The sequence below is a fragment of the Amia ocellicauda genome, chromosome 19 (assembly GCF_036373705.1).
Source record: "Amia ocellicauda isolate fAmiCal2 chromosome 19, fAmiCal2.hap1, whole genome shotgun sequence".
In the NCBI taxonomy this organism is placed as follows: Eukaryota; Metazoa; Chordata; class Actinopteri; order Amiiformes; family Amiidae; genus Amia; species Amia ocellicauda.
In genome coordinates, this window is record NC_089868.1 from 9,432,052 (window position 1) to 9,451,944 (window position 19,893).

The following is a 19,893-nucleotide window of genomic DNA, read 5'->3' on the forward strand; positions in this document are numbered from 1 at the left end:
GCATGCGCCCTGTGCGGAGAGGCTTGTGGGATACCGAGCGCGCACACACGCAGGCTGCCCGTTGTTGTGGCTTCATGGCGACGATGCCAGTCTGAAGAGCCTTTTCAGAAAAGAGCCTTCCCGAAATAGCGCGAACAGAGTAGCACCGGACGGCGCGACGTTTAACAATATATTCTTTGTTGTTTGTTTTTCCTGTATTTTAATGTGTTGAAGCAGGGCGGTAAGACATGAATACCTCCACGAACGTGATCCAAGTGACGAACGTGTCTCCCAGCACCACCTCCGAGCAGATGAGGACACTCTTCGGCTTCCTGGGCAAAATCGATGAACTCAAATTGTTTCCCCCAGAGTAAGTAAAATAGACAAATAAACATCAAATCGGTGTATATCGTCGTTCTAATGTATCCATAGGGGTTTTTGTACCGTGTAAAATGGAAGTATTGGCGTTTTTTATTTTTTAAACGACGGAGGAGGAAATGCAAATGTAGGCCTCTGGGCCTGCTCGTCCCTCGGCAGCCTGGCTGTTTCTCTGGGAACTCGTAGCGCCCCGACAGGCTCCCGCCCGACATTTGCAGCTGCTAAGTCGGCAAGTCAAAACGAGGGGGAAATCGATTCATTGTTCTCTTTTTTTTTTTTTTTTTTTTTTTTTTTTTTTAGAGAAGACCAGTAATAATATGTTTAGACTTTGCTTCCGTGTGATGTCATCTGTTTCCGTAGCTCGGATCTGATCGGCACAGATTAAAAAGCGAATTATACTAAATAACGTCTGTTCTCCAACTGCTGTATTGTGCCTCGCAACGTGAATCATATAAAATAAGTGCAATTAACTTCCTTTTAGAAGATTTTTTATTTATTATTAAAACGATTAAATGTTCGGAAGCAGATCAGGTTGCATGAATCGTGATTGCTTATACAATTGGGATTTAGCAACGTGTGGCATACTGTTTTGTGTAAAACGAGCAATGATCCTTTACAAGTATCTGAGGGAATGAATAGCAAGTGCTGTGAAGAGAGAGAACAAGTTATTAACTTCTGTGTTCTGTGCTTTTGCTGTTTTTCACCTGTCGAATAACAGCTGGCTGCACCTCATAGCAACTGCAGTTAAAGGTAGGAGGCTCAAGACATCATCTTGGCGCTTTTATGACAACAAAAAAAAGTGACAGCTGGCGTTTTGACGATTGATCTCTTCCAATATAATCCAATCAGCATTTTTTTTTTGTAAGAACCAAAAACCATAGACGAGCATGAACAGTGAAAATCATTTATGTACAGAACATGGTACCTTTTGAACACCTCCATCTAGTTCATAGGCTTTGGTTTAACATCTTATTGAGAGCAGAAAACAAACCTGGTTCAAAAGACAAATCTGGCCTACAGGGAAGATGAGAGCAGGAAGTTTTGTGATGTAAAATATGTCTGTTTTTCTTGCACAACCAATCTGTATTTTTTTCCAGTGAGTCTCCCTTGCCAGTGACTTCACGTGTCTGTTTTGTAAAGTTCCATGAGTGTGACTCGGTGGGAGTGTCGCAACATTTGACAAACACAGTCTTCGTGGACCGAGCCTTGATTGTCGTCCCTTACGCTGAAGGTTTGTGCTTTGTATCTCCTATGTTTTGTGTGGCTTTGAATGAGACCCCCCCCCCCCACCCATACATTTGGCACCGCAGAGAAGTTAAGGTAGTGACTCTCTATCGCAGACCCTTGGTATACTGTTGAATGTAAACTTCTAATGTATTGATTCCGGTCATCTGTTTTTGCAGCCGTCTTGGTCTGCAAGAAAGTAGATGCCTTTAATAAGCGTCTTTGTGTTGAAGATTCGTTGAAAGGATTCACATTGAAACATCTTGCATGTCCCCCTTATCACAGCGCCTAATGGTGTATGAAGTTCTAGAGCTTGTTGCATTGATATGATGGGATCATATATTGGAGTGTTTATTGCATATTTGCGGTGTAAAGCTGTGTTGAGAATTCCATGCAGTATACCAAGGTCTGATTGAAGCTGGGTTTGCTAGGAAGAAACGTGCGAGACCATGAAAGAGCAGGGAACGCGGTAGGAAGAGAACCAGCTTTCATGTGTAACCATGCTTTTTCCGTTTAGATTATCACTATTAAACTTTTCTCTCTGTTATTTGTGTGTGTGATTTTTGTAGTGGAGAAGGCAATTGCAGAGCCCCCTCCTTGATGACTGAAAGTGGTCCTCTGCAGCGAACAGGGGATTGTAGACAATTACAAAAGGCCAGCAAGCATTCAAGCCCCCCTGTTTTCCTCGTGTAAACACTTAACTCTCTTCTTTCTGTTTTTTTTTTTTGTGTTTTAGGGCTTTTTAATCAAAAGGAGGAATTGTAGCAAGTCTGCTTTATTTATGACAGTCAATGAGATTTAAATTAAAATCAATACTGGTGCAGACCTGGTATGCAAACCAAAATCTCTTGACTGATCTTAAATGTAGGTGTTTTCAGACTGATTTCAAGATGTATGTATACATAAATATTGAAAAATGCTTTTTTCATCTGATTATTCTAGAAAATCTAGAACAATCGGTCATTTGCAAAGTTGCGAGTTCTTTGTTAATGATCATGGTTAAATTGTAAGACACGTTGCAGATCATACATCTGTTAGATTTCGTAGAAGCATGATAAGTTAAACTGTAGTAGATTAGTGGAAACATGCAGAAGAGTTTGCATGTTTTGAGTTTAGTGTTGCTCGGGCTGAGGTTAGTAACATTTTTCTTCCTTCCTTTAGCTTAATTTTCACTTTCACTCACCTTTTCATTGTTGGCAGCACCCAGTTTAGTAAATAGTGAGGACGCACTTGCTTTACTGGCTCTGGGCTTGTCCTGCATGTGCACTGAAAAGGAAGTTGCATATTGACTTAAATGGAAGTCCTTTGCCAGTATATATGTTCCCCCACCCCCTGAGAGAATACATGATCAAACCATGTTAATTTTAAATTAACAGGGAGTAAGACGCAACACGTTGCAGGGTTATGCTGTAGAATGTTTTGATAAAATCCACTCCACATAGCACAGAAGAAGGGTCCAATACCTTTTTTTAACAGTGGTTTTTCTTTTTTTGTTGTTGTGTTTTACAGTTCTTTTTCCTGGTTCAGCCAGTCCTATTTACCAGGCCCTGCTGAAAATACCACCCAACAGTTTTGTCTTCTGCAGCTAATCCAGTTTCTCAAGTGCCCTTTATATGTTGTATGTTTTGTTCAGCTGTTAGACAGTGTTCATTGACGTTAAATTGCTGATTTATGAACAGACATGGATCATCTCATAGGATTTCACTTTTTTTTTTGTCATTGGGCACTTCAAAGAATTTTAAATGCAGGGCTTTTGCTGGCAGTAAATTAACTTTGTGAGGGCATCCAGTTTTCTGTGCTCTGGTATCATGCAGGCAGATGAAACAGGTTTCTTGTCGCCTATAGTACATTGTTGTTTTTTTTTTTTTTTCCCCTTGCCACAAGTAATGGGTTTATATTTTCCGAAGTGGCGTCCCTTTCCTTTTAGCTATTACTTTACTGCACAAGGTAAGGAATAAGAAGGCCAATCAGCCATTCTGTTGACAGTCTGGAACAGCATAGAAGTAACCAGCAAAAGCCCAGAGAGAGGATTCTGTTAAATTCAGTCTGTTTTAATGTTACATGTATTTTTTCACCTGTTTATGGTAAGTTATACAATTCATAATGAACTGTATCATGCTGTTGACCCCAAAAATCATAAACTCTTTTGTTTTGTGTATCTTGATTTTTCTGTGTGCTTTATAGCGAAGCAGCCGACGCGAGTCGCTTGTTCATAAAACATCTTATGAAACTTGAGAGCACACCCCACTGGAGAACCGACTGTGCTTGCTTACGTTTGGTTCATGACTTAAAAATCAAGTACAGGTGATAACATCTTGGCAGTGTTAACCACAGTAGTGTGTATTGTGATATTTATTTTTCTATTAGTATCCTGCAATAATGCGTAGAGCAGAAGGGAAGAAAAAAAAAAACTCAAAGATGAGAGAATCTATAATTTATTGATATCTTTGCAAATGTATAGTTGCAAGATTATGAGTAGTTTCAAAATCTAAGGAACTGACTTGAGCGAGTCTTCTTTTTTCTGGGTGTGTTTGTGTTTTTATGATTTTGGGAGCACATTGTAATGCATGTTTGTTTTTCTGCAGGAGTAATTCCTGATGAGGCTAAAGCTTTGTCTTTGTTGGCGCCAGCAAATGCTGTTGCAGGGCTACTGCCAGGGGGAGGTCTTCTCCCAACTCCAAATCCACTTGCATCGGTACGTCATTTTCTGTTACCTTCATTGAGGTACTGCTACTGTATTCAGGCTCTTTAATTTGTGGAATGTTGAAAAGTATCTTTCAATAGAGGTTTTAAAAGAAAAAACACTTAAACATTTCTTCATAAAAGAAGAAAAAATATTTTAAAGGCTGGCACCTGTATATACTCCTTTTAATAGACTTTTTAATGTTCAATGTACTAGATTGGAGCTGTTCCCTTAGCTGCCCTCGGAGGCCCCTCCCTTGATCCTACTCTTGCAGCACTGGGTTTGCCAGGATCTAATATGAATTCTCAGGTACTTAAATAATTTGTGTCATTATAGAAGGAAATTGGTTATGTTCTAAAAACGTCATTAACATGATTCACATTGTTTTCTTATTTTTTTCTGTTTTTAGTCTTTGGCTGCAGATCAGCTACTGAAGCTCATGACTACTGTGGATCCAAAGTAAGTGCATATATATATATATATATAATTTTTTTTTTTTACGTTATTTAGAAAACTGTCTAATCTGACATCCTGAATAGTGCTGTTACAGCCTCTTTACACGTGACTTATTTGTTAGTGATAATTTAATTTGCTATATGCACTTATGATTTCATGCTAGTTTTAGATGGAAATGTTCAATATGTCATACAGTATGTTAAGTTATAATACAAGTATACTGCAGGATCTTAACTTAAAGGCTATTTGCAGAAGAGGAAAGTAATTGAGATTTGCCAATGTGAAGCTCCCTTAGATGGCTGTCTTGCCCTAGTCGATAAATACACACAGAATAATTCACTTGCCAGTTTCCAAGGATGAAATGTCCAAATCTGTTTTAATAGTGGGGGTCTTTACATCTGAAAATTATAAAAGGCAAAGTTTTAAATTCTGTATTGTTTTTGCCTTAATGTTTAATATTAAGGTCAAGGATTTTATTTTTATTTTATAAACTGAGGTTTAACCTTGAAAGGTGAGACCTGTTGTATCTTTAGATGGATTAAAGAAAAAAGTCAGTGACACCACAAATTAAACCCGAGATCAGTCTGCTGGGCACTGTTGAGAAACTATCAAAGTAATTATGACCTAAAGATTGAACATGACCTTAAACTTCGCAGGTTGAATCATATGGCTGCAGGACTCAACATGAACCCTGCTCTGAAGGCAGATGCCTCAAGTAAAGAGATCGAAGAAGCAATGAAGCGAGTCCGTGAAGCACAGTCATTGATTTCTGCTGCTATTGAGCCTGGGAGTAAGTACCTCTGTTTCTGGAGTGTGTAACTTGGAAGGGTGAAGTCTCCACCGCTCCCTGATTTCCAGCTTGTATAGACGCATGGTTTATTGCTGTTGGAATTGGTTAGAATGAAGTGTAGCATATGTAGTAGTGGTCAGGGCTCTGGATTGTGGAGCAGAAGGCCGTGGGTTCAATCCCAAAAGGGGGACACTGCTATTGTACACTTGAGCAAGGTGCTTTGCCTAGATTGCTCCAGTAAAAACCCAGCTGTATAAATTGGTAATTGTATGTAAAAGTAATGTGATGTATTGTAACAATTCTCCCTGGATAAGGGTGTCTGCTAAGAAATAATTTGATTTTTCTACTTGTTAAATTAGACATTGTAGCGAACAACAGATCTTCATTGAATTTTCATAGATAAGTGTGGTGTAACGTTTAGAATGCAAATGAAGTTAAATGTATACAGGGTAGTATTGTGTTTTTATGCAATTTTAATATGCATTTTTACAGAATCTCTTCCCCTTTAGATTAATCATGAATGTGTATTGCAGATAAGAAGGACGAGAAACGGAAGCACTCAAGGTCTCGATCCAGATCAAGACGGAGACGATCGCGATCCCGCTCAAGACACCGGTATGATTAGGCCAAAAACTCTCTATCCCTACCGATTATTAGTGCCCCCTGTGCTGGTGATAAGCCAATACTCGTGACCTTTTCATTATACGAAACCAAAGATGTTATTCGTTGTTCAAGCAATACTTAACTGGGCATTCATTTTTTAATAATTTGAATGTATAGATTAGATTGCAAGAGCCAGAATTATCAAGTGCAGTTTTCCTTGATGGAAATTTTGGGAACTTTGTAATACTTCCTGGGAGCAAAAGAAGGCTGATATCTTGAATACATCGTCTATATTTGTCTAAATAGACGCTCCAAGAGCAGATCAAGACGGAGGTCACGTTCCAAATCAAGGAGCAGAAGGCGATCTAAAAGTCCTCGGCGACGGAGGTCACATTCTAGGGAGAGAGGCAGGCGTTCTAGAAGCAAATCCAGGTGTGTTGTTAATATAATTAATGTCTATTCAAGGCCGCAGATCATCAGTTTCCCACAGATTTCATATTTGACCTCTAGAGTTAGGAATTGTCTTTATTGGAAATTCTACATACATTTGGTGGAGAAAAAAATATTGATTTTAATGTCATTTATCTTTGTGTATTCCCTACAGGGAGAGGAAAAAGGAAGAGAAAGAGAAGAAACGCTCGAAGACTCCCCCGAAGAGTTACAGCACTACTCGGAGGTCTCGAAGCATAAGCAGGTACGAAAGGCGCTTGTGGGAGATTTCCTCTCTCGCACGATGGCTAAGTTTGGGATGTGTACGGTGTGGTTTCTGTGAAAACTGACTCATCTTTTGGTACGGACAGAAGACGCAGACGAAGTCGCAGTGCTACCAGATCTCCAAAGAAATCTAGGTCACCCAAGAGGAAGTTGTCAAGATCTCCTTCTCCTCGGCGGTGAGTTGAGTCTTCAAAAGAGAAGATGATCGATTACAAATGATTGTTTAAGCTGCTTAGGTAGTTAACTCCAGAGTCCGTATGCAGGAAATGACTGTAGTGCTAGGAAGAGTGAAATGACATGTATTGATGTGTCACCAATGAGCTGCCAGATATTGATGCATTTTTAAACCTTTTCATTTGTTTCTCTCTCATACTATTTACTCCTAGGCACAAGAAGGAGAAAAAGAAGGACAAGGAACGTGAGCGGGATCGGGACAAAGAGAGGGAGAAGGACAAGGACCGGAACAGAGATGAAAGAGAACGGTCAACCAGCAAGAAGAAGAAAAGCAAAGACAAGGAAAAAGATCGTGAAAAGAAATCTGAGGGCGAGAAGGGGGACGTTAAGGTATGTTGCTCTCGTTCTACAGGAAGTTCCGTATCTTATTTGGATTCATGATTAAAATATATACAAATTGAAATGATCCCTTTTACTAATGTTACTTTTTAAATGTAATTTGGTTATCTTAATTTCTGATGATAAAAATCCGATGATGAGTGGATACTGTCTTTCTAGTATGTTTTGTATTGATCTGTTTGACTGAAACATTGATGTATACTTGTAAGGTAAAGCCCTTATTTCTGCAGACCAGTTAGTTGGTTGATGAAGGTTAATGTATAATTGTTTAATCAACACAGCGCTCTAAACGGGGACTGTTGCAGGCAGAGGTGGCTATTAAGGCAGAAGTGAAAGAGGTATGATGGGTTTTTGTTATTTGCAAAATTTCAATAGAGTGGTCTGCAGAAATATTGATCACTACAGTCTACACATTAGAATTCTGCAGTACTAACCCTGAGTAGATATTAAAAATGCAAGCTTAGCCTTACATTTAACTTGGACATTTTAAAAAGCTTTATAAAATTTGAAATCACATTCTAATGTTACCGTTTTACTTGTCTTTTTGTGTTGATCTAAGATCCGTACTGTACATCTTGATAGAACCCTAGCTTGAGATCTCAAGGGGGAATCATCTAGTCTTACACCATCTCATCCTTTTCATTCAGGTCACTAGGGACTACGACGAGGAAGAGCAAGGATACGACAGCGAGAAAGACAAGAAAGAAGACCGGAAGCCGGAGCCGGAGCCCGCGTCCCCGAAACCCAAGGAGGCCCCGGTTGAAAAAGCCGCGGGGGAACCGGTAAAAGAGTCCAAAGTGAACGGGGACGATCACCACGAAGAAGACATGGATATGAGTGACTGAAGGCTTTGAACGACACCCGCCAGTTCGTGGACTATGATTATAACATGCAGACATGCATTAGTATCATTCCTTGAGCTTTTTGTTTTTTGTTGTATTGTTTTCTTTGAGGCTGCAAGAAATACACTTGGTGTCTATAGAAAGATGGCTGGTGAACAGTAGTCTTAACTTTAAAATGTACAGTTTTTATTTTTTAAAATCGATGACATCATTCACAACCTTACAAAATAAATGGTTGGCTTAGCCCGTTTCATTTCTTTTCCCCCTCCGGTAGATGGAATGACCAGTTTGCATGTTGTGGCAATTATGTACTTTTTTTAGTTTTTTTGGGTCCTGAATCATATTTGTAAGAAATTTAAATCTAAAACAAAAATAATTGTAAATGGATTAGGGCCAGGGTTTAAAGGTCTTTCATGGCTGGAATTTTAACCAGGAGTCATGGCTTTTTTTCCCTCTATGAAATGAACAGTTCTTTGAGAGTGAAAAGGACCCTTGACGGCCTGTTAATGCGCGTTTTCTATTTTGTGCATACAGTGCTTGTATACAATATTAGATTATAGCGAGATCAATCTGAGTTCTGTAAGGATCCCCCTCCCCACTCCTCGTTTGTTTGAATGTAAACGAGTATTTTAATATTTTTAAATCCAACATCAGACCAGGGAGAATGCAAGCACAGCTGCATAGGTAACCAGTCAAAAGGTGGTTGTTTTTTGGTTGCTAAATCTATTACATTGAGCCTTATTACAGTAGTTTAGACTTGCCTGTCGCCTGTTTTGTTTTATTTCTCCTTACTGACATGTTATGCTGTTATTCTTTAACTCATAGCTCTATTTTGTGCATTTCATTCTGCTATTTTGATTGATTTTTTTATATATATATATATATATATATATATAAATATAATTTCTTGCCTGTGCTTCACTGTTAGTATAAGCACAGATCTAATGTCTTTTGAAGTCATGTGAGATTTTTTCTTCAGTCCCCTGCATAATATTCAAGAGGTTTCAATATGTTTGTGAGTTAGATTCTGCACTGTGTCACTGTACAGTTTGCAATGTGTTTTACCAGTGAATATCTTTGATAATAAAACCCATTCAAAAATACAATTCTGCATTCTTGAATATTTAGTGACTGCAGATGATACGGTTTGTCTCATTTTGACATTTGATTTCTGGTGTATAGCTTCAACACACTGGCAGATTTAAATAAAACATGTAGTGATTAGAGTATAGATTTTGATTGAATTATTTTATTGCAGTTTAAAAGTTGGAGAATAAAAAGTTTCTAAGCCTGAATTCAATATGTTGAATGATCTTTATGGGTTTGCTTTGGTTGCCGCAATTATCTATTTCCCCCCTCTACCATTTTATGTTTCCAAGACAATCGGAGAGGAGACATTTTGTGGAGGAGAGGCTCCTGTTGACAGTTTTGTGCTCATGCAAGTCGTGACTTCACAAACACATTTGCATCAATGCAACAAGCTAGTGTTGATGAACAGTCTTCTGTGATTCATCTAGAGCTGGCTGGGGTGAGAAGAGTTGGGTGGTTCACAGATTAAGATGGAAAATGAGAATGAAAACTTCAATTAACTAATCAAATTCTAGTTTGTTTTTGAAGAAAATCTGTAATTTAGTTAAATATTCTCTATGAAACTGTCTAATGAGGATGAAGTGTGGGGTTATTGTTTCATTTATTATGGTAGAGAAGAAAAAGTGGTTTCATTTATTTTGTGGTACCCAAATTAAATATATGGAAGAGTTAATCAAATTAAGATTTACTTTCAGGCACAAACTTTAAGAAATGGTAATGTATATATTTATATATGCATTCACTTTCAACATTTAGTTAGTGACCAACTGTTTTGTCCTTAAAACGTACGATTATCCTTAATAATACACCTGCAATAGCTGTGTGTTAATTATATCCTTATTTGTTTGGTTTCTGGTTTATAAAAAAAGATTTCTGAAGCATAATTGCGATTTAAAAAAGGTATCTACGTGGGACACTTATACTGTACGACCATATGGGAGGTTTCAAGCGAAGACAGACATTTATATTATCCCTTTTCATGTTTGTTTCAATTTTAACTTGGAAGTATTGAAGTATCTAATTGTGTTTGAAAACAGGCCTCTGGTTTTGGGATAAATGTTTGACCGGTGCGGCCACATATCTCCTATCCGTAACACTATATTGCATAAGTGTTTATACGAAAGTGTTTACTCAGTTGGCTGTATAATGTTCAGTGTTCTCTCTCTCTGTTATGCAAGCATAACACATTTGGGAAACCAATGTGTGCATCTGTGTGTGTGGTTGTTTTGTTTAGACCAGATGGTGGTGTTCTTTTGGTGCTCCATATTTAAAAAAACACAAAAAATAACCTATTATAATAATCTGTCACCACTTTGTGTAAGGGACATCCCACATTAATTTGATTTTAGGTTATAATTCAGCTGAAAGCCAGACATCCTGAAAGTACACAACACACAGTCTGTAAAGTTAGGTCTGGAAATCAAAGGAGAATTCTCACAATCAGAGATGGAACAAAATATACAGTGACGCATAAAAGCACAAATACAAGGATGTGAACTTCATAGTCTCCCTATTCTTACAGTCATATCAACTATTGGATAAACTACATAGCATTGAATAAAAATACAAACAATTTAGGAAGGCCTTAAATATATATATGTGTGTGTGTGTGTATCCTATGACGAAAGCACTGTAAAAATTTAAAATGAGGTTGCAGATCAGAAGTTAAATTAGCAGTTTAGTATATAATCTATTTTAATCATTTTGTGCAGTTGCAATTTTGAAATGAAAATGCCTGTACATAACTGAAGTGGAACAAGTAATGTGCACATTCACGTGAGTTATTTAAACAAAAGATTAAGAATTATGTCATTTCAATAGTTTAAAACTGAAGATCAGAAGGACAACCCCAATCTTCCCAAGCATATTAATCCGACAATATACACATTGTTGTCCATACTCCACTAATGAAAATAAACGTTTTACTCTCTCTCTCTCTCTCATATGTATATTATATATATATATATATATATATATATATATATATGAGAGAGAGAGAGAGAGAGAGAGAGAGAGACAATGAAGTTTTAGATTGTCCTTGCATTTTGTCAATTAAACAGGTGCAGTAAGTAAAACTATAGTAGATTTGTTACAAGGCAGATAATATAGCTATGTCTATAAAATGAAATTAAAGTTTAAATACAGTATTCTAAAAACGTTCAACTGATTTTCTTAAATGTCTATTGCTCCTGAAATACGTGTCCTTCTAAACAAATATCTCCACTAGAGGGAGCTTGAAGTTTTCTCACAAAAATAAAAAACGGTTTAGTGAAGTTAACTGTAGATTACTGAATGTAGTGATACATCATTTACACTCATGTGAGTTTATATAGAGTCCTGTCAATCTTACCTCAGTTTTTAGAGGAACATATTTAATAATCCAAAATAAACAAAGGACTAAGAAGCAGAAAATCATGTGAGGAGCAAAGATTGACTAGATTGGAGGGAAAATGTTTCTTATTTCCTTTTTTCCACATTTGGAGTGTATTATAGGAGCCTTGTGGGAAGTGCCCTGTGCTTGTTGTTTGACCTGGGGTAAACTGGCATTTGTAAGTGAATGGGGAAATGTAATTAGAAATGTGACAGCAGCTAGGAGATTGAAAGCAGTTTTGGTCACTTTACAATGGGCACCAATTGATGGGCACTTAATGCATAACACATGATGCGTAAGCCTACCTTATGCACGTCATCTGAGATCTGCAAAATAAACAAAAACATGCAAAGATAATATGTATTACTCATAGCATGCTAATTGCAAATTACAACTCCGTGCTAAATACACTAAATACCATTTGCAATTCCGTAGCAACATTTACAATCAATAGGCTTTTAAAAAAAAAACCTGCATCCGACCATTGTGCACTGCAGTGCAATGTAAAAAGTTGCACGACATAAATGTAGGATGCAACAATGATACGGATTTAAATAGTCCCAGTATTAAAGCACAGCTACCCTGTCCCACATCCAGAAACAAACGCCGAGCATTCAGCCTGAGCCCCGGGTTGTTTCATTTTCAGTCAGCAGTGCCTTCCGTCGGCGTTTCCATAGCAAAAGAAAAGCATGTTAGTAGTAGCAGCTCGTTTCATTGGTGCTCATATAAAATGGTGAAGAAAATAACCTTTAAAAAAAAAAAGAAAAGAAAAACACTAACTGCAGTAACTCGACTCCGGCGCTGGACAGAGACGCCGATCCCGGCAGCGAAACCTCGCGATAACATCTAACGCCCGCTTGAGTCCCGCTATCATAGCTGGGAATTATCGCGAGATTAGAGGCGGAAGATGGCAGATGGGTCTTCCTCGGAGTCAGAGGATCTACCCCGCAGGAGCAGCCAGTTTCGGGACGCTGTCGTCTGAGCCGTCGGGATAGAGAGCCGAGGAGCGCCGCAGGACTGTCTCTGCCTCCCTCGCCGTATGTTCCACCTCCCAGACTCGGCGTTTTCATGTGGTGCTCGCCGCTGTTTCTGTCTCCGCACTCCCCAGCCCATCTCCGACGGGCAGCCGCCGCGCAGCCAGCGACAACTTCCCCCCAGCTCCGCCGCGCCGGCCTCGGCCGCCCCCTCCGCCACCGTCTCGCCCATTTGAAGCAATGACCGGGGAAAAGATCCGCTCCCTGCGCAAGGATCACAAGCCCAGCAAGGACGAGGATCTACTGGAGCCCGACGAGGAAGCCGCGGCCGGGACGTTCACCTCGTCCACCACCACCCGGACCCACAGCCGGGGCAAAGCCAATAATAAGATCTTCAGCAACCACAAGCTGCTCAAAGCCCCGGCGGTGCAGCAGCATCAGCAGCAGCAGTCGCAGATCAATGCCAACACCACGGCGGGGCCCATTGACGACAACAACAAGAACCCCATCGTCCGCCCCGTGGAGGACTTCCCGGTCCACGAGTGCGTGTTCAGGGGGGACGTGCGCCGGCTGTCGTCGCTCATCAGGACCCAGAACATCGCGCAGAAAGATGTGCACGGTAGGCAGCGTTTTCATTGGGAGTAACGTGTGTGTTTTGGGTTGTGTGCCATGCTGTGTGTGCTCCGTCTGGGCACTAGATCGGGGCACACGTAGTCCACAGGAGTAGTGTCCAGGGTGCTGTGGGGACATTTGTGTGTGGGATGGCAGTGTGGACCCCCCCCCCCCACACACACACACACACACACACACACACACCATCCTTACGTACACGTATACTCTCTCTCTCTCTCTCTCTCTCTCTCACACACACACACACGCTTTTCTACAGGTAGGTGACAGAAGTGCATTCAGTGCAAAACAGCTTGTTCTCTCTCCATGCACTACTAAAAACGACCTGCTCTAAGAAACGGGTGCTACCGGGGGGCGGACTGCATTGCAACCTGTTTCTTATGTAATGAATGCATGTCCAGATGTGCAGGCTCTTACATAAAAGGGATTATTATCTCTATCTGTGCAAGTGCGGTGTGATGCGTTTGAACAGGCGATTTTTTTTTTAATGTCGATTCATAAACTGTTCAAAGTACTTGTCTGCAATGCAATAGGACATTTCCTGCCAATTCAAGTGGCAGTAGGTTTTGCCTCTACACTAGATATGCAACCGCCAATAATTGATAAGAAGTTCAGTACAAGAACAACTTTATATCACTCATGTTCATATAAATCTATGCTAATAGGTGGACTGTAATATCTTGCTTTTTAGACAATTACGGACAAATAACCAGTTTTAACCATTTGAACCCTTGTTTTGTTGAAAGATGCTGGAGTATCATACACACACACACAATCAATCTCCATTTATTCAGATTATTCTCTTGTGTGTATGTATATTTTGTCCTAATCCTGGAAGCATACATTTGAATCATTTGAGCAAACACAATCTAAGAGTTAACATTTAGGTTTGTCTTTCCATTGCGTTAAAAGAAGACTAGCCGAAGAAGAGGATATTTTTCTTAAAAAAAAAAAAAAAAAAAGAGGCAAAATGCTAAAACCAGAACTATTTCACTGTTACTGTTCTCCCACGACTTGCTTTATGCAGCTGGTTTGATCAGGACGGGTATTGAGCAGGAGCAGGCAGTTTTGTTTCCTCTGGCTTTATTATAGACTGATATAAAGCTTCTATGCACTTGCAATCCTTTCTCTTTCTGTGGTTTGAAATATAGGACGAACCTGGGCTTAGTTGAAGTCTCCTGCTGAAATTCTTGGCTTCCACCCCAAGCTATTATCTGAAGTGATTGTGATAATTAATTTCAGACTCCCTGGATCAACGTGTTTTTAAAGACACACATGGTGTATGATATCCTGCTATGAAATGAGGTGTAATTTTTAGATTGCTGTCAGCTGCCTGGCCACACTGGTTGGGTTTGAACAGAGGGCTTCATGTTGCTGTGAAGGGATCATTCATACGGCCTGCCGGTGACCAAAACCGGTTTCATTTGAGGACTGGAGATATCTTGAGGTTGATAAGTCAGGTGACATTAAAGTGTGGCCCTTGCAATGTGTGCGGTGCTGTTTTGTTGAAAGAAACATCCACGTGGGACTGCGGTCATGTCAGGTTTGTGTGACATTCTGCTCATGAAACAGTTTGCTCTTGTGCGTAACTTGAGTCCCATCTCGGCACGGCTCAGTTTCTTTAGTTTTTTCCCCTCTCTTTCTTTTACATTTCCTTCTTCCTGTCCTTGCCATGTCACCATTGCTAACACAATTTATATCCACGTTATCTAATTTTATCTTTGGTTTCTAGTTTAAATTACAAAAAAGAAACTTCCAGCCTTTATCAGTCATAGTCATTCAACTAGCAGACAATTTGAAAGTCAGAACACCCAAAAAGACGTTTGTTAGTAGAGATGTTTGTGACTTTCTGCTATTTTGTGGCTTGGATTTTTAGATTTCAACTGTGGACTGCTAGTTTGTTTAATTATTTACACTTTGTGTGCTACCTTAGTGTAAAACTGTGATTCCCATTGATTCCCAAGTGGAAGGACTTGTTAGCAGGGATTATTGGTTCAAATCCTGGCTATGCCACTGGTTTACATTAGCCTGAGGAATTGACTTAACCTAATTGAGGTTTTTCTACAGATGAAACAGAGCAGAGGACATTGTAGTGGCATTTGCTGAGGCCTTCTTCACCGCCAGGTCTTGTTTAATTCGCTGTGGATGAAAGTGCCTGCTAACGAACTCATTCTTATGCATTGCTTAAATTGAAGTGGAGCTATTTTGTGCTTGATATGTTTTCAGTATAGAATGGGAAATAATGTTTCATTCAATATTTTGACTTCGTATAGCGTCCTTCGCAGGGTAGCCACAGAGCATTTTACAGATTGAAAAACAGACGAAAAACGAATAAATAAAGCATAAACAATTAATACAATAAAATATTAGGTTTATAAATCCATGGTCTAGGTCTCAAATGACACACATCTGAACATATAAGCTTTATTATTCATTCTGCACTTCTTTCTAAATTTCTGTTGAGGCTTGTGCTTTTATGTTTTTGGGTAGATTCATAATTTTTGTCAATACCAGCTGTCAGGTAAAGTACAACTATCCTTCTCAGGTAGCACTGTGGAGCAGTTAGGCTCTTGACTTGTAACTGGAGGTCTGAGGGTTAAAATCCCAGCTGGCACTTAATGCGTTTTACTCCTGTAAAAGCTCAGGTGTATAAACTATATCAGTTTTGAGAAAAGTGCCAGACAAATAAATTCATCCTCACATGGAGAGAAGAGACCCAATGGAATCCACACAATTTTCCTTCTGTAGTCTGGATGTATCAACATTGTTTGTTGAGTTGCAATGCTTACTCTAACAAGTGCCCCCTTTTTGTACCCCCTGGGGTACTTGAAAACTGCAGCCTTTTTTACATTCAGGATGCATGCACTTCAGTCTTGTAGGGAACCAAGGGGAGAGTTATAGTGGGCTTTGAGCTTTGATAAGAGCATGTATTCTTCCGGAAAGCAAGTCCTGTCAACAAAGGGAAAGGATGTGACCTGAAACTGGTTCTTTCTGGTGATTGTGTTATGGGTGCCATAGTCTTGGTGCCAGATTCCAGAATACCATGGGGCAAATGTGGGGGAAAAACACATTTGCATTTTGCCCAACAATATCTTTGTCATTTAGTTTTTATTGTTATATAGCCCATTTATTGGTATTACTTATTCTGTATGCTGTTTGTTTTTTTGTTTTTTTACAAAAGATTATACTGGTTAGTTCTGCAGTCTTAGAAAAGTAGTATGATACTAAACTGGTACAATGCAACATTGATCCTTTTAATATGGCCCAGTGTTTTTACCTGCTTATCTATTTTCTATGGCTAATGGGTGATCAAAAAGGGTACAGTACTAAAATTGCTCCTCTGAAGAGTTACACACTAAGAAAAAAAATAATTAATTAAGATTAATTGCTTTCTTAAGGGCTATGTTTGGATTTTCTTTAATATTCCAAAGAATTACAAAACAAAACTATGAAAAAATGCAAGTCCTAATTAGCTGATCTGCTAGAAAATACTTGCGGTAGACAATGTCTTATGTTTGTTTTGAGTTGGTGGAAAAAAATCGTACTTTCAATCTTCAGGTAAGATTGACCACATCAACTTCTCTCTGGTATAATCTCTGAAATTCAGCACTGCATTTATATAGGCATATTATTACTAAGACTTGGTCACCAGCATTGTAGGTGTATGTTTACCAGCTGTACTGTTGGCAAATCCCATGGACTAGAGAGAAATGTCAGGAAATGCACAATCCTGCTACTGCATTTGATTTCAGTCCTGTATCCAGTGTTTTATACATGCATTCATTTGCAGTCTTTGGGGGGGAGGTGGCTTGGATCATATTTACAGTAAATGGTAAATATGAGTGTTTAAAAACTTATTGTAATTTATCTGTGGTGCTGCTTCGAGTCTGCAAACGTCTGAAAGTGTCTGCAAGAGTCTGGAATCGTTGATTTTAAATGCATGTAAAAAAAAAATAATAATTTTCCTGTTGCCCCCCAAAGAAGCAAATAATTAAAGATACCAATACCTTTTCCAACAGCTCTCTTAAGCACATCTGCAGCGGACCTCTTACTTGTTAATAGATTGCACTTCTCTATCAATACCAATGATCAGGGATTACGGAATCCGATGGATTTCAGCTTTTATTTCCGTACAATGCAATTCGATTCTGAGGTCGTTTGATGGTTATTAATTACATTTTTTGATGATTGTTCAGAAATAACTTATCTGTAACAGGACACTACTATTTATCTTAGTTGGGTCGTCTTTATTGTAACGTTAGTTGAACTGTAACACGTTGTAAAGGATTCCACAACAGTAGTGTCACCTTGTGATATATTGGCTTTATATTGTTTTATACATGTTAGATTTAGTTTAGCCGAGACGTGTCCCTTAACGATTTCACCTCTGATTGAGGACTGAATGTGGTTTGCATCACTCTTCGAGTCCGTTATAACCTCTGATCACTGTTGTCGAGTTTTTGAAAGGAAGGTCACTCAGTCCTCCTGTTTTCCAGAATGAATTTATAAAAGATGCCCAATTTAAAGACTATGTTTGGGGAGTACATTGACAGAACATGAATAAATGCACTGTTTGACCTTAATAATAAAATCCTGTATTTTTATTTTTTCTACAAAATCGACTAAGGGAATTATCGTCATGAAGCGCGGCATAAAATGTTTAAGCACTCATTAGGAGATTAAAACCAAATAGCAATTATCTAAAAAGTGAATTGCTTGGAGGAGATTGACTACGGTAGTCCTGCTTTCACGTTAAATGAACAACTGAGTATGTAATTTGAACTTGTAATGTCCAACACTTGAGCAGCTTATTACATCCCCGACTTTTGCAAATATGAACTGCGCTGAGGTGTCCAAGTTCAACAACTCTTGTCTGTCAACGGTGGCACAGTAAGAGAACATAAGATGGTAGCAATGTAGTGTCCCGTACCATGGTGTCTGGAGACATGCTTCAATGTGAGAGGAGCTTATGGACTTTATATGCTCTCATAAAGCTCACAGGTTTTGTAATGCTTGTTCCTACACCCTCACAGTGGGAAAGGCATGTGAAAAGGTTAGTTCAAACTTGTTTTGCGTGGTTGTCAATGCAATATTTTCCTGCATTTCCAGTTCAGTGTTTTAGTAGAAAGAAGGTTAAAGGATAAGTCCACTGCAAGTGACTCATTACTTTTGATCAAAGCTGTATTCTGATTGGTGGTTTAATATGTCACTGCAGTATGGGGACGTTTCCGCTTTTCTGTTCTTTTTTCTTATTGCTTTTTTTAGTTCTGCTATCGCAATCAGTTTAGATTTGGCATCATCTTGCGGTTATTTTTTGTTTATACTGTATCCTTACACATATCAAAGTCTCTCACGGAACCAGTGCACAGATTGCATTTTGTTTGCAGAGCTCACATACCTGGGGACGTTTCGGTTATGCACACTCGCAAGATGAGGAAAACAAAAAGCGGATGCTGCATGTCAATAAATAATCATAGAGGGGGGTGGTTTTGGGTACTGAGTGTATTTCATCTCAGGTGCTTGTGTTACTTAGCATAAGTTGCACTGGGGTTTGGTTTATAATCTGATGTAGACTTTATAGTCAGTCCACCAGAGTCCCTAGAATAATGTCTGTCCTGTATGGAAAATTGATCTAATATGATTCCTATAACTCCCTATAAACATCTGCTTTAGGGTTGAATGTGCACTATTTTTTTTTTTTTAATTTATTTAAACTTTTCTCAGCCAGTTTCTCTTTTGACCATGGTTCACCGGAGCTATGTGAAATCAATGGAATGCCTTTGGGAATTTACTGATTCAATGTCTTCAGCTAGATCCCCAGACATGGCCTGCAACCTGTTCTGAATCCAGCTTCTTTCCTTTTCCCCTAGTGGACAGTGCCTTTCAACGGTAGTCCCTTTGAGATTCACTTCAATGGGTTTGTCTCCATGGAGAGCAGTCTTGTGCAAAGGCCAGGGCTCTGCAGCGATGGAGACCCATAGTCCTGCAGGTGAATGAGCCCAGACCTGGAAAAGCTGTCAACTTGCACCAATTAAGCAAATCATTGACCCAATAATGTAATTCAGGGCTCAACTAGAACAAAACCCCAGAAGACCAGCCTAATTCTTTTCTTTGTGTGTCTGTCAAAGTAGTAGTAGTAGCATGAGCAGTGTTTACTTTTGCCGTTGTGGAAGTGCCTACATTGGCCTCCAAAGGCTCTGGGTGGGTAGAAGCCCTGGAGATATGGACACTACTAAAGCCGAGTCTGGAGTTAATTATCCAATCACGTCGAAATTGGATATTTGGACCCAAAGGATGATCAGACTTGCTTAATTAACTCGGTCTGTGCAGTGACAGTTGTTTTAGTTGAACCATAGTAGATTTGTTTTGTATGATTTCACCCAAAAAAGAAACTACACAACTTTACATTCTCAGTTTCTGTGATTTTCAGATTTCTATCAGAGGTTATAACCTCTTCATAGGTTTGCCTTGCTAAAAACTTAACTGTTGATAACTGCTAGTGCAGGTGGAAGAACAACAACAGGTCAGACTTTGATGAAATGCACTGTTTTAACCTTTACACATTATTGATGTCCCTGTGCTGAGGA

General features: G+C 39.2%; 2 protein-coding genes across 5 annotated transcripts in view; both read left to right on the forward strand.

Moving 5' to 3' along the window:
- The first annotated feature begins 31 nt into the window (after positions 1-31).
- On the forward strand, positions 32-9,348 carry srsf11 (serine and arginine rich splicing factor 11). Of its 4 annotated transcripts, XM_066692529.1 has the most exons (13): positions 34-349; positions 1,455-1,588; positions 4,167-4,276; positions 4,481-4,573; positions 4,674-4,723; positions 5,377-5,510; positions 6,044-6,125; positions 6,420-6,545; positions 6,718-6,807; positions 6,914-7,003; positions 7,214-7,391; positions 7,682-7,738; positions 8,048-9,348. In XM_066692529.1, exons 1-13 carry the CDS (start codon positions 228-230, stop codon positions 8,243-8,245), a joined length of 1,464 nt encoding a protein of 487 aa, XP_066548626.1. In that variant the 5' UTR covers positions 34-227; the 3' UTR covers positions 8,246-9,348. The 4 variants fall into 4 exon arrangements, with proteins under 4 accessions (XP_066548627.1, XP_066548628.1, XP_066548626.1 ...); XM_066692530.1 differs by lacking the exon at positions 7,682-7,738 and having other exon boundaries at positions 32-349; XM_066692531.1 differs by lacking the exon at positions 4,481-4,573 and having other exon boundaries at positions 33-349.
- Positions 9,349-12,916: 3,568 nt separating this feature from the next.
- The window catches only part of ankrd13c (ankyrin repeat domain 13C), a 54,252-nt gene continuing 47,275 nt past the window's right edge, over positions 12,917-19,893 (forward strand). Inside the window, exon 1 of the mRNA XM_066691780.1 lies at positions 12,917-13,295. Within this exon, the coding sequence (XP_066547877.1) occupies positions 12,917-13,295 (379 nt within the window). The remainder of the gene's footprint in view (positions 13,296-19,893) is intronic.

Excerpts from the sequence above, each read along its gene's own strand:
- srsf11 (XM_066692529.1), top strand. The coding sequence starts at position 228 with ATGAATACCTCCACGAACGTGATCCAAGTGACGAACGTGTCTCCCAGC. Across the intron at positions 6,808-6,913 it reads AGGTCTCGAAGCATAAGCAG|AAGACGCAGACGAAGTCGCA; the intron begins GTACGAAAGGCG and ends TGGTACGGACAG. Across the intron at positions 7,004-7,213 it reads AGATCTCCTTCTCCTCGGCG|GCACAAGAAGGAGAAAAAGA; the intron begins GTGAGTTGAGTC and ends ATTTACTCCTAG.